The 13,916-nt window shown below is 37.8% G+C and overlaps 1 protein-coding gene across 2 annotated transcripts in view; it reads right to left on the bottom strand.

Annotated features, from left to right (window-relative positions):
• The window catches only part of BCKDHB (branched chain keto acid dehydrogenase E1 subunit beta), a 116,563-nt gene that overhangs the window by 71,044 nt on the left and 31,603 nt on the right, over positions 1-13,916 (bottom strand). For both annotated transcript variants that reach the window (XM_042016692.1, XM_042016693.1), the window contains exons 7-8: positions 8,302-8,399; positions 4,968-5,078 (exon numbers count right to left, since the gene is read on the bottom strand). In XM_042016692.1, the coding sequence (XP_041872626.1) occupies positions 4,968-5,078; positions 8,302-8,399 (209 nt within the window). The remainder of the gene's footprint in view (positions 1-4,967; positions 5,079-8,301; positions 8,400-13,916) is intronic.

Raw genomic sequence — 13,916 nt, 5'->3', positions numbered from 1 at the left:
TTTATAGATATTTCACATATAATTCATGTTTCAGTTTTTTGAGCAGCATCCTTCATGGCCGCTTGTTCTTTCAATAGTAGCACAGGTAAACAATCAAGTAGTGGGGAAGTGTTACCTGTCTGGATTAGGAACTGACATCTTTGCTGTGCCTGTGCTAAAAGCAGATGTCTGCATGCACATGCAACAGTCAGCAGAGCATTCAAGGCAGAGGTTTCTCTGTCAGCAGGGTTGTTGAGAAACACATTAATTTCATGCATTCCTGTTTACAGGTGAAGGTATAATGGCAAAAAATCACTCCTGATCCCAGTCCACTCATACATGAAAAAAAAACACAGATGGAGGATGCTGATGTTAGAATAAGCACAGGGAATGCATTCTCTCCCTCACAAAAAAAAAAAAATATCAACTCTATGGACAGCTAGCTCATCTCTCTTTGAATTATAACTGCTGTACCACTCATATACCAGTCCTAGTGAATAAAACAAGAGTTTTAGTCAGAAATCAGTGAAGATTGTCAAAGTAAACAAGAGACCTAGCAAATTTCTCACTGACTACAATGACACTGAAAATGTATACACAGACAAGACGCTCAGCAATCTAAGGATGGCCTTTGCTATTACACTTCCTAAGGAAGCAGCAAAGGCAGCACATACTCTTTAAACAAGCTTGTGTCACTCTTCCAACACATAAAAACAAAACTTTTGAAGCTGATTTATACAGCTACATATTGGGAGTTGATGTTGGGTTTACTTTCAACCCTCTAGGGAAAAAGCATGTTTGCTTTTGCTTCGTGTCTCATTCAGAAGCAATACACTGGAGCTCTGTGCATGTACAACTGGTACAATCTACTCAATTTTTCTTGTGAAAGACCTTAGAAAGACTACAGATCAGCATGCATTTTAATGTATAGAAATGTACATAAAACACATACACTCATAGATTCTTTGCTTTTATCCTAGTAAAAATATGTCAGATATGTTTTTTAAACAGGCCGACTACTTAAGTCAGCAGCAGGTGTCATCTCACAGCTACAAAATTAAGAGTTCAATTTGTCTTACCTAACTTTACTCTAGGAAAACTAGGGTTTCCCTAACTTACTTTTAAAAAGACCAAACTTTTAAACCATGGTATTTCCAGAGGCCAATTTATCTCATAAAAAAACACACTGCTGAAGCAATTCTGATGAATGACCCTTAGGAAATATCCTTTCTCTAGAATGAGCTCTCTCTATGAGCTCCTGTAACTAGGTCAAACTTCATTTCTCCTTCTTAGACATCTGAAGATTGACAAAAGAAAAATCCAGCCCCCGTTTGCATGTTGACCCACGTTTCCACAAATTGTACCAAAAAAAGTTTCAATTACTGCTGGGATCCATTTGAAGTCCATGGTAGTCTGCTCCAGGCAGGTGCAACCTCATCTCCACATGCAGATGGCAAATGCTAACGTATTTCAAAACCAAGCATAATCTCAAAATCTTCAAAATGCAAAGAAAATATCAGTAAAATTAGACAACAATTTTTTTTCATGCTCACTATATTTATTCTTTATATTTATAATTCCCTCAAAGCTATATATTCATAAACATGCTCATAGGAGCAATGCAAAGTCAGAACAGATGCTTAACTTGACTAGAAGAGGCCTCTGGCGGCAGTTGTGAAGTACAACTTCTCATAGTTCTAGGAAATATGCCTTTTGATGACATAATTTCCTCTATAGAAAAAGCTACAAAAAGCAGACTAAGGAGTTAGATTTGCAGTGAAAATTTTGACATATTATTGCTCATCTCCAAAGCACTAACAATTTCAGCCCATCCCTCTTCATGCCTACACCACAGCTGTCAAATTAAAGTCGAATATCTTTCCAGCTAAGATTAAAATGACAGCCTTTACTGATCACAAAGGACAACACTTCTAGCAGTAAAACTGAGGGATGTGTTTTTACAGCAAAACCCAAAGTCCTGGTCTCCAACACCACACAGACTCCCCTCAGCCAAGGACCATGCATCCCAGCACCAGCAGAAGAGCAGTAAGGTTATGATGTATTACATGCACCATCACCTGCATCCAACAGGACAAAGAGACAATGGACACATTTCAAACACACATGTGAGACAAGGAAAAACAAAAAGCTGGCCTGATGTTTATGAGTGCTGACACAAGTAATAGTCTGAGGCAAAGGGCAGCCTCCGAGAGCTGATAACTTGCTTATTGGTTGGACTGGAGTAAAAGCAATTCCATTATCATTTAAGAGCCCACAGAGAGAACATAAGCAGACCAATGACCAGCTGAGGACTTTCTCTGGAATGGCCAACTTACCTACTGCTCTTTTGGACCTTGACACTGGCATCTCAGGGAGGGAATAATAAGTCCCATCACCCAAAGTGATGCTGTAAGCCACTACCAACTGCAACAGTTGCCACAAGCAGTTCCTCTTGAGATAAAGCTATAGCAAGCAGCTAGAAGTGTAGTTTCCATCCTTCTGTTTACATTGGCAATTACCTTAAAAGCTGTACAGGATGCAAATTAAATTTAAAAAGTTTCAGGGTTACATAATGCAACCACCTAATGCATAAATGCAAACCACTAATTATTTTCAGCTGAACAAAACAGACAAGATCTACAGAAGAAGAGAATTTAACTTTTCTCCCATTAGACCAGCCAGAATACAGCCAAATTAACATAACAGCAATGCTAACTAAAAACATTCATTATTTGGTATTTATTATAATAAATAGCTGAACTGCCTAGCCAACAGGCACTATACTTTTTTTGAAATTACTCTCTTAATTCTTAATAGTAAACTTATTAACAGATTTAAAGCAACAGATCCATCTGTTCCATCTTTTAGAGAGGTGGAGAACCTCTCCTACAAGGAAACACTAGGAATTGGGATTGTTCAGTCTGGAAAAGAGAAGGATTTAGCATGACCTAATTGCAGCCTTCCTGTACCTGAAAGGAGCCTACAATAAAGATGGAAAGAGACTTTTTACAAGAGCATGTAGTGATTGGACAAGGGGGTATAGTTTCAAACTGAGAGTAGGTTTAGATCAGATATTAGAAAAAAAAAAAAATCTTCACTGTAAGGGCAGTGAGGCAGAGAAAAAGTTGCCCAGAGAAGTTGTGGATGCCCCATCTCTGGAAGTGTTCAAGGCCAGCTTGGATGGGACTCTGAGCAACCTGATCTAATGGAAGATGTCCTTGTCTACGGCAGGGGAGTTGAAACTATATGATCTTTAAAGTCCTTTAGGACCCAAACCATTCTATGATATTTTTATTTATGCCACAATACTTTAAAAGACGTTCAGGACAGAACATGATCTGAAAATCTTCACAGAGTATCCAAATTTAAAGAACATATTTGCAAAATATTGTACAACTAAAGCTCTGCACTTCCTATGCACAGCTACATTTTTTCCTGATGGCATTTCAGTGCGGGTCCAACCCAAAAAAATAGACTTAACTGCTCTTTCAAAGACATACTTTGTTTTCAAAGAATGACAGATCATCTTCAAAGGAGGGGGGAAAATTAACTAAAAAAAAAGAATCATTTTGCTTGTTCAGAAGAGATTGTAAAGGATTTATTATGGCCAAAGTTTCATTTTAAATCGATGACAGTTACTCAACACATTTCATTTTTTACAGCTAGAAAGTACAGCCAAGTCACAAGAAATACACTTCAAACAAAGAATGAAAACACTTCAACCAAGAAGATCAAATTTATGAGGCAACTCATAGCTACACATATAAGTACACAATTTGTAACACATCCACAACCAGACAGCAGAACACTGCCAACAGCAGATGCGCAACATGGCTCTTTCCTCCCATAATCTATTCCATCCCATCCCACTGGCAGTCCCTCCGATAAATAAAACTGAGGAGAAATACAAGCTTTGCCATAGCGTAGCAGATCAATGGTGCATCTTTCCCTTTATCATACTTAATGTGTTTATATGTTACCTGACCAGAAGCAAGGCCCTTATTGAGCAAACACTGAATGACAAAACCCTTGTCTACACAACTAAGATATTCCAAGTATATAGAGAGTCAGGTATGCGCCTGTTCTGCCCTATTTAAACATCTGTACCATCTGAGTTAGCTGTAGATATACACCATATTGCTCTAAACTAGAAACTGCAAGCAGAGGAAGTATTGGATGGAATCACATACCTTTTTGCAAGCCCGTGGCTGTTCTCATCCCTGTGGTTAACTCAGTGCACTACAGTTACCAGGCCTGAGCTAAGAAAGCTGCAGACATCTTCCAGTCTTCTGATCAATTTGTTCAGCAACATGAGTGAGTGTACCTAGCTTGAATTAGGACCCAAGGAGTTGTTAGCCATGGTCCTGCAGGACTGTAGATTTGCCAGCTTAAGGAAACTCTCAGCTCTAGCAGAAGCAGCAAGTGTTCTGTTAGCAACATCAAAGACTTCCACAAAGAAGAAAAGGACTTTCCAGTACCCATGAATTTCAAACTAGGTAGTCTGAGTAAATGCTGCTTTTTCTACCCAACCCAAAAATTCAATATACCTTAAATCAAAACATTTATTTCTAAAAATACAGATAAACAACACTTAGGCACATTACTGCAGACCTAAAACTAGATGAAGATCTTAACCTAAAACAGCAAGAAAAAAAGATAAAAAGGTCACCGGATCTTTTCAGACCCAAAGACAACAAAGATGAGACGAAAAGTCAGAAATCATGGAAAAGCAATTTTCAGGCAGAAGTCTGATTAAATTGTGTCCTCTGCTTCAAAGTAAAGAACATGTATTCTGACAGTATTTTGAACCCTGAAACAGAATTCCCTTTTAATGCTAAAGCGAATGTTTGGTCCATGCAGGGTGCATGTACTCTGAATTTATGATATGAAACAAAACATACAGAACAATATATACAAAAGAAAGCAAAAAATCTAGGTCTTTAAAAAAACTGGGGTTGTTTTTAAATTAATATGCATCATTTCCTTACCTTACAAACAGTCTCTGTATCCCAAGGTAAGATGGTCCTCAGATCAATAACTTCACAGGACACACCAAGCTTTTCTTGAGCCATTGTTGCCACCTCTTTGATCACATGTACCTGAAAAAGCAATGTATCATCACCAAATCATCCAAATTACGTAAATTGTTCTAAATTACACATATAGAATACAGTCAGTGATTTAACATATCACCTGCATGTTGAACACAGACCTTTCTATTCAGTAATAACCATTTAGTATTCAGTTCATTCTTCTTATTTACTACCTAATTATTCCTAGTATTTTAACTCCACTCCAAAAACTAAACTCACTGAAGAATCACTGAGAACAAAATTTTCTTTCTAGAGAAGTGACTTTCAGTTAACGGTATCGGTCCTCACTATTTGTAATCAGTTTGAATGTGTTTTACAAGTTTTTTGTTAAGACTGTAACTAAGCTAATACCCAAATACATCACAGTCAAGTACTTTGATGTAGCAGTCCCACACAATTCTGCAAAGAAGCATTACGTACATTCAGAAATACTACACTGCACTGCATCTGATCTTAGCCAAAAAGCCAAGAAACAGTTCTAGTAGTCCCAGTAACTACACTTGCTACAACTTACTGAAAGTGAAACATAACCAAGTGATCATCTCCAAAGCATTATCTTATGAACAGCTAGGAAAGTAAGCATCACATAAAAAGTTACCTGTAAATATCCATTCCTGACCCCCACAATCAAAGCATATAGCAGTAGCACAATATTCTAACCATTTACTGGTCTTCCAATATACAGTTTAACACCAACATTACAAATGTTGCATTAGCTGGTTACTACAATTAACATTTTATTAAAACAAAAAAGTATTCCCCTCTAGCAAGTGGCCATCACTGAACTGGAATACAGATTATTCCCTATCCATCAGTTAAGGAATCTATTTAGTAGTATATGTAACTGCATCACAGTAGATATAAAACAATCCACATCTATTACCATCCTTTCCATAAGGTATATTATGCTAAGAACAGAAAATAAAGCAATACTATATACATTCAAAACTGTATCTTGACATTTGGTTATAAAACACTTCTCAGCAAAATGTATTTCAAGCATTGGCTTCCCTAAAACAAGCATTTGCTAGCAAATGCTCCAACATGGAAAATAACGACTGTTACAACTCAGATTATCCTCCACAAATATCTCAGCAAGAAGCATCTGCTCATGAGATATGACGGTAAAAAAATTTCTCAATATGATGTTGCCAATAAACTCTGGTGCTCTCTTGATTGTTAGAACATTTCACAATACAGGTTTGGACTGTGGCAGATGACCTCCATCAAGCAACTTCTAGGCATAGGTAAGGGTTGAAGCCAAGGACCATCCCAAATAATCAGCTTGGATGAGGTCATCTTCATCTTGAAGGCAACAGAATTTAGTAATATGGACATGGTCAGGCAGCGTCACTTGCCTGAAGGTTAGAGGGCATTAATAAATCCTAGACAGGCATAAATTCTATACTGAAATAAGATGATTAAGGATTTAAACACAAACTACATCATACCTATATGAACAGCTAAATGCAAAAGGACTATTTTACAAGTGATATCAATAGAAGTATTGCAATAACAGAAAGAAAACACAGCTTGCAGTGTTTTTGTTTAAACTTCTAATACATCTGTGGCTGTAATAAGAATGTTTGAGAATTTTCAACATGGCACATAGAATGGATGTTTTTGCTGTTTCTCTGTACAAATGAAAACATTTACCTAGCTCACAGGGGATATGGATTAGTTAATGACAATAAACAGATTAGTTAATGACAATAAAAGACTGAGCACAACTGGAGAGGAGCTAAAAGCCTTTGCTGCCCTTCATGAGCACCACCCAGGACAATTAGCATCAGGGAACCCCACCAGAGCAGCAGCTGCCAAGCAACTACCTCATGTCCAAAACCATACGACAAGTTACCAGTGAGTCTGTGCAAGCCCTCTGCCTATTGACAGTAAATTCTGGATTGGTAGCACAATTAGCACTCAAACTCCAAGTTTATGTACTTCACCTGAACACACCCTCAGCACAAACTCACTGAACCCATTTGATCTGCAGAACCCTGTCACCTCCAGTGACAATCCAACACACTGGATTTACTGCATATCTGTGAAACATCTGTCCCCATGCTGTATGGCACAGCCACACCCATGGTTTGGTCAGATCCTAAATCTGGATTAGGTCTGCACATCTGTCCTATTTTTAGTCACACCAAAAGAAATGTCTGTCTTAAATTTTTCCAAGCACCAGAACACATCATTTTTTTGAAGCATGTCACTCCAAGTCCTCTCTGCACTACTGCCTACTGAGTAAATTCAGGATATTATATCATAGACAGCTTCTAAGCCATTATTTTTCAAGTCAAATTACTTTACCAACATCTGCTGGAGAAAAACATGTACAAGTAAAGATATTTAAGAAGTCCATCATTAAACACCAGGGCAAAGTATTAGAAACTACTAGGAATAACTACAGATATGAAGGAGATCAAGTAGTCTGAAAACAAGGAAACTACCACAGACAAGCACAGAAGATTAGAAATTTCAAACGAAACAAAACAAACAAACCCAACAACAATAACGACAAAAAGGCACAAACCCAGAGATCAGTTCAATACTCTTTGTCATGAAAGTTGTAACACTCTCTCCTCTAAAAGCTTCTCAGATTCAACTAGCCCAAGGAAATAGTAACTTCTGACAAGTCCAAACTAGACTCAAATCTCTTTTCTATAATTCTGGACAATGAAGATGTATTTTCTTAACAACTTTTTCAATATTTGCAGATCTTAATTTGGGAGTGGGGGGAAAGTTGCCAATTATGTTCTTGAACAGCTTAGAATGTAACTGTTAGAACAAACCTGTATCAATCCCTACTTGTATTAAATGTTCAGTGGATTTTTAACTTTCTGTATAAAGGGAACCCCAGATTACACTTCCTTAAATCACGCAGTGAAGATGTATACTTTTCTTTCAGTACACTATTTTGAACTTTTCTTTCCCATTGCCTTCCTCAGAGTTAAATCTCACTGTCCCATTCTTAAACCTATCATTTCCATAACCATAGAAAAATCATTAACCTGCTGCACAGGTACCTCTTCTACATTTCCAGAGTCATCTTCAATCAAAAATGAGTAAAAACTTCCACAATAAAAAGCAGGTTTCACAGAAATATAAACACTGGCAAACATTCATTCAAGCATATAGTGATGGAAGACACATTTTAATGCCTGCACTTGAGCTTGAATGCTAGGCTTTGATGGGTGAGAAATAGCTTGTTAAGAGAGTTACTGACCTGAGTGCCCCAAGCAACCATTGTCACATCACTGCCTGTCTGCAGCACCTCGGCTTGAGACAGTGGAATGTTGTAGGGCTCTACAGGAACTTGTTCCACTGAATAAAGAGAAAACAGGCGAAAATAAGCATTAGATTCCTTTATTAGTCAGTATTATCCTATAAAAACATACACTAAAATATTTCTTTAATGTTAAAGCCATCTAAAATAACAGACCAAAATTACACTGAGTATGTTACTGGTGCCCAGCGACAGGATGACCATAAACTAAAACACAAGACGCTTCACCTCAATATAAGGAAGAACTTCCTTACGTTGAGGGTGGCAGGCCACTGGAACAGCCTGTCCAGCGAGGTTGTAGGGTCTCCCTCTCGAGAGAAATTCAAAACCCACCTGGACACATTCCTGCATAACCTGCTCTAGGTGACCCTGCCTTGGCAGGGGAGTGGGACTGGATGATCTCCAGAGGTTTCTTCCAACCCTAACAACTGTGTGACCCTATTAGCATTAGGCCAAAATAACTGAGTATTATCATTCATTTCAAATGTTTAGCTGCAATTCAAATTATTTTTAACTACACTGTTTAAAATATGTTCAGTGTAGATTTTAATTTATGTTATATGCAACACAACAAGATGATGCATATATGCACATGCAAAAGATAGTAATAAGTTCCAGTGTACATCAAGACAAAATATCAGCATCAGATTTGGAGATGGACACTGCTACACAGTTGATAAAAAAATCTCAAGTAACCACTAATTGATTAGAATTTTTGATTATTCTAGTAATCATCAGAGGAGTCTTGAAATTATACTTTAGTATTCAGACAAGAAGGAACAGCTGTGCCAGCATCCTCCTGACGCTCCAAGTGTGATGCTCTACAGTTTTATGTTTAAATTGAGGTTAAAAATTTTCAGAACCTACACTGGAAGTGTCAGGAAGAACTTCTGATTATAGCGTTTTTAAATAAATCTAAATATTTTTCCTTTTAAAAAATGTTATCTATTCACCAAAAACATACCACAATTCGAGAGAGTAGGCAAGAATTAGTCACCTTGCCTTGTCCTAAGACATCTAAGGTAATTCCATTCAAGGCTCATTTACTAGTTTTCAGATGGAAAAATGTTAGGTCAGTTATGCTAGTTTTGAATCAGTGCTCCCATGCACTATACATTGGTTTAACGACTAAATCAATGACAAAAGACATCCATATATCATATTTTAAAAGAAATACTGTTTTTGATCTAAAGATGAACTTGTCTATGCACCAGCAAGTCAAATAATTCTTCTTAAAAGATATTCTAGTGATAGTAGGAAAAAAAAAAATCTTATTCTTTCTAAATACACAGAAACAATTTATAAGGAAAACACTCTGCCTTTTTTTGTTAACTTATTTCATAGCTCATAAAATACTTATTGAGTTCCTGCTGAACAAAATTGCTTCTTGAAGTTACGATACAGAATCTCCGTGAGTGGTACCAGCGGTAAAGTGGTTTGTATTTTTCCCTCATTGTTATGGTAGATCCAAAACAAGTAGAATGACCTAGGTTTTTTCCTGGCTTACAAGTTCCAAACATAACCTCAATAAATGAAGTAGCGAGTAATTTTCAATTAAAGCAGATAATTTTTTTTCCTTGTTGCTAACGATATATAAATACCACATATATCACAGAATCACAGAATGGCTGAGGTAGGAAGTGACCTCTGGAGATCACCTCATCCAAGCCCCCAGCTCAGAGCCGGTCATTCAAGGCCTTGTCCAGTCAAGTTCTGAGCACTTCCATGGTCAGAGATTCCACATCTCTCTTGGCAACCTATGCCCATGTTTGATCACCCTCACAGTAAAGAATGTTTTTGCCTGTGCTTAGATTAGAGATATCTCACTTCACCTGAACAGGCACAGAAGAGACATACATATTAACTAAATCATTCATTCTTCCTAAAAACATAACAACAAATTCTTTTTCAGCATAATTCAACAACATATATCCATTTAATCAAGGAAATGTTTAAAATGTATTTTAAACACGAGGTGCTTTTAAACATAGCACAAAGTCAGATCTCTTTGCAAACAATTTTTAATGTACTAAAATATCAGTGTTTTTCTGTAATGATTTCTTTTAATAACAAGTGGCTAGAAACATAATAGGGCTGGAAAGGAAAGGGAAGAAAGGCACATTCAGCCTTTGCTCACTGCACATTAGTGGCAGACCAGGTTTCTATGGATTCTGCACATTGTACAACTCTCAGGCAACAGAAAGAGATTCTGAGAGATAATGAAACCCAGAACTACACTAATTGGCATTGCATAAGTGTCTTTGTCATGAAATGGTCACCTACATGAAACCTGGAGAACAAGAAACTTAAAAAGATACCACAGGACCTTCTAGTGGAAACCCAGGGTACTGACATGAATGAGAAGGTTTTGAAAGGAGTGGGATGAGCCAGAGGAAGAACTGGAAGGTGTACATGACAGAAATAAATGCCTTTTCTCTACGCCATGGTTTTATCCACTTAGGGAAGTGAAATATAAGACACAATTACACAAATTAACTAATTACTTACTATAGCTAAACAATTCTGCAACAAAACGCCCATTAAATGAGCTCATCTATAATACCTGCCAATTTTAAATGGAAAATTCAGCTTGTCAAAATCCAATTTGGAAGGATTTTTCTCAATTGCCTTTGCAAAAACTCCTCTCCCAACTAATAAAGATGAAAAATAGCATATGTAATTATTCTGTTAATATTCTTTCATAATATTTATCTAATTCAGGGTAACAGTGTTTATATACAAAAGCAGACTATTTGTCTATTACTGAAGAAATAAAGTATTTTAAATCAAATGTTTCAAATACAGATTTCAAATACAGCAATTAGCAAAAAATTGTAATTATCAGTGAAAAAGGGCCATGACAAGTTAATTTTAAGAGGTTACAACATCTGCTGCATTTTCTAAAAGAGCAGTCTGAACAGCAGAAAGAAAACACATGTTTTCTCATCTTACCTGCCTTGTCTCTATAACAACCATTGATGCAAGCAGTATTTATTGCTACACCACCAGTGTCATATATAGTACAATTAAATGAAACTGAAAAGGTCAAAAAACATCAGAGTAGGTTCTCCACAAGATGTCTAAACCCAATAATGTCAAAGTGACTCATCTTCTCCTTTGATTCATAACCATTATGTGCCCTTGACACTGCACAGGCTGTTAATACTTTTTATAAATCAAAGCCTCCTTTTCCTTTTTAATTCAGATATTTTCTTAGTATCTCTGACATTTAGGGGGATGTCACTACGGCACTTGCAATAACATTATGATCTCATAAGTTAAATAGCAACAGAATTCTTCTTTGTACGTGTACTTGTATATTTAACTCTGGATTTTTACTCAGAAAGGCTTACATTTCTTTGCTCCTTCCTAATATTATTGAAGGAAAATTAACATACACTAAAATATCAGTGTCCTTCTGTAATGATTTCTTTAAATAACAAGTGGCTAGAAAAATACAGGGCTGGAAAGGAAAGGGAAAACTTCTGATAAACACTTGTATGGTTATGTGAAAGAAGACAGCATCTGCTCCTTGAAGGGTGTCTAGACAAGAATCTTTACAATGCAAAATGGGATAATAGAAAGAGGGAAAAGCCACAAAGAAGAACACACAGGGACACAAACGTTACCACGAAGGTTGAGGGTGGCAGTTACAAGAACCAAACATGCTCAGTCCCACTTATTGATAAGGGTATGGGAAATATGGGAGTATTCCTTCCAGTAAAATTATCTGATGGGATGATACAGAAAAAGGAGAAGCTATGACCAAAATATGGAGACACAAACCTGAAGACAAACATAACTAAGAAAAGAAACAAACCTTGTCAGGAAAACTCAGGGAAGGGCGATAAGAAATGATGGGCATATCCAGGAATTTGCAACTGGTAAACACACAAACCCAAGGGCCCAGGGTGCTGGAGCAGGGTGCCTGGAACTACACCAGCTGATGAGGGCACACAAAGGTGAAGGGGGTTGGTGAGGAGCAAAGCAGGAAAGAAACAGAAAGGGTTACAATAGGAGGAGCCTATCAGGGCTGGTCAGCATGTTTGTCTGACTGAGCCTAGTGCCTCATTGTGGTATTCAGTCCCAGCTTCCTTGGAAATCCTGTCCAGTGCAAGGGCTGTGTGCTGCAAGGACTAAGTACCAGCTGCTGGTTACACAAGTATGAAAGGACAAGACACGGGGCCAGCAAGTGGAGACAAACCAGTGTGCAGACACCCTGGGCTTGTGGTGTGAACAACAGGAGCAAGCAGGGGTCTTGGAACCAGCTGCTGGTGTGGGAATAATATGTGGCCTGAACACCACCTACCAGGAGAGACTGCAGGGTCATAAAAAGCTGTTCTATGTCCAGTGGGAAACACACAGAGCTCCTAGACTGGCTAAGATCCTCCACTCAAAAGTTTTGAAAGGTAAAGAGCCATCCGGGGGGAGAATCACTGTAATTCCCACTCCACATATGTACAGCCAAGTTCGTGGTGGCACTACCATAACAGTTCAAGGAAGTAAACAAAGATTAAGGATGAGCACTTCAAAGAGCCCAGGTACAGCGAGGAACAGCAGGTCCTCTGCTAAACAAACTGCTAGCAAAGTGGGTGACTGGGTAGAGAAACAGGCCTGTGGGCTGAGCCACAGATGCAAAAACATTATCCTGCTTCACAGTGAGGGAAGTACAAATCTGCAATTACTAGCTACAACTATGCATGGCAAGTATACTTCTTTTCTCTTCCCATCTAGCTACTGCTTTCTGATATATGTCTTACATACATATGTATCTACAAATATATTCACATAGATAACATATATACCTATACGTGAAATCATGTATCTGTATACGGGAACTAGCTCAAATTGTTTGCACACCGAGCTAATGCAGAAAATGAAACTTACCAATTCAACTTCATTCAAAGAAAACAGTTCTCTTCTGTAACTTCTAAAATCTACTATTAACAGATACCCAGGCAAACTTTAAGATCCAGCTCTGTGGTTGTCTACACAGGAAAGACATGGAGCTAGTGATGTGGGTCCAGAGGAGAGCCATGAAGATCATCAGAGGGGTGAAACATCTCTCCTATTACGACAGACTGAGAGAGCTGGGATTTTTCAGCCTGGAGAAGAGAAAGCCCTAGGGAGGACTTACTATGGCCTTTCAGTATTAAAAAGGGGCTTATAAGGTCAGTTTAGATTAGATATAAGAGTTTTTTACTATGATGGTGGTGAAACACTGGAACAGGTTGCCAACAAAAGCTATGGATGCTCTATCCCTGGAAACATTCAAGGTCAGGTTGGATGAGGTTCCAAACAACCTGATTTAGCTGAAGATGTCCCTGCTCATTGCAGGGGGCTTGGACCACGTGGCCTTTAAAGGTCACCTCCAACCCAAACTATTTTATGATTCTGTGATCTTAGCTTGAAGACCACTCCCTCCTTTTGGTGTTACTAGGGCTCTTGGATATTTAAGGTGTGCATTATTTTTTGAATGAACTGGAAAACATTTCCAAAAAGTTCCTGCAGATTTGTTCTTCATTTCAGAATTTGCTTTTTCTTCTTGGTTCATC

The sequence above is a fragment of the Corvus kubaryi genome, unplaced genomic scaffold (assembly GCF_017639235.1).
Source record: "Corvus kubaryi isolate FWS band 111438036 unplaced genomic scaffold, C.kubaryi_AGA036_p1.0 split3-73, whole genome shotgun sequence".
Taxonomy (NCBI): Eukaryota; Metazoa; Chordata; class Aves; order Passeriformes; family Corvidae; genus Corvus; species Corvus kubaryi.
This window is presented reverse-complemented; position numbering and strand designations above follow the sequence as displayed.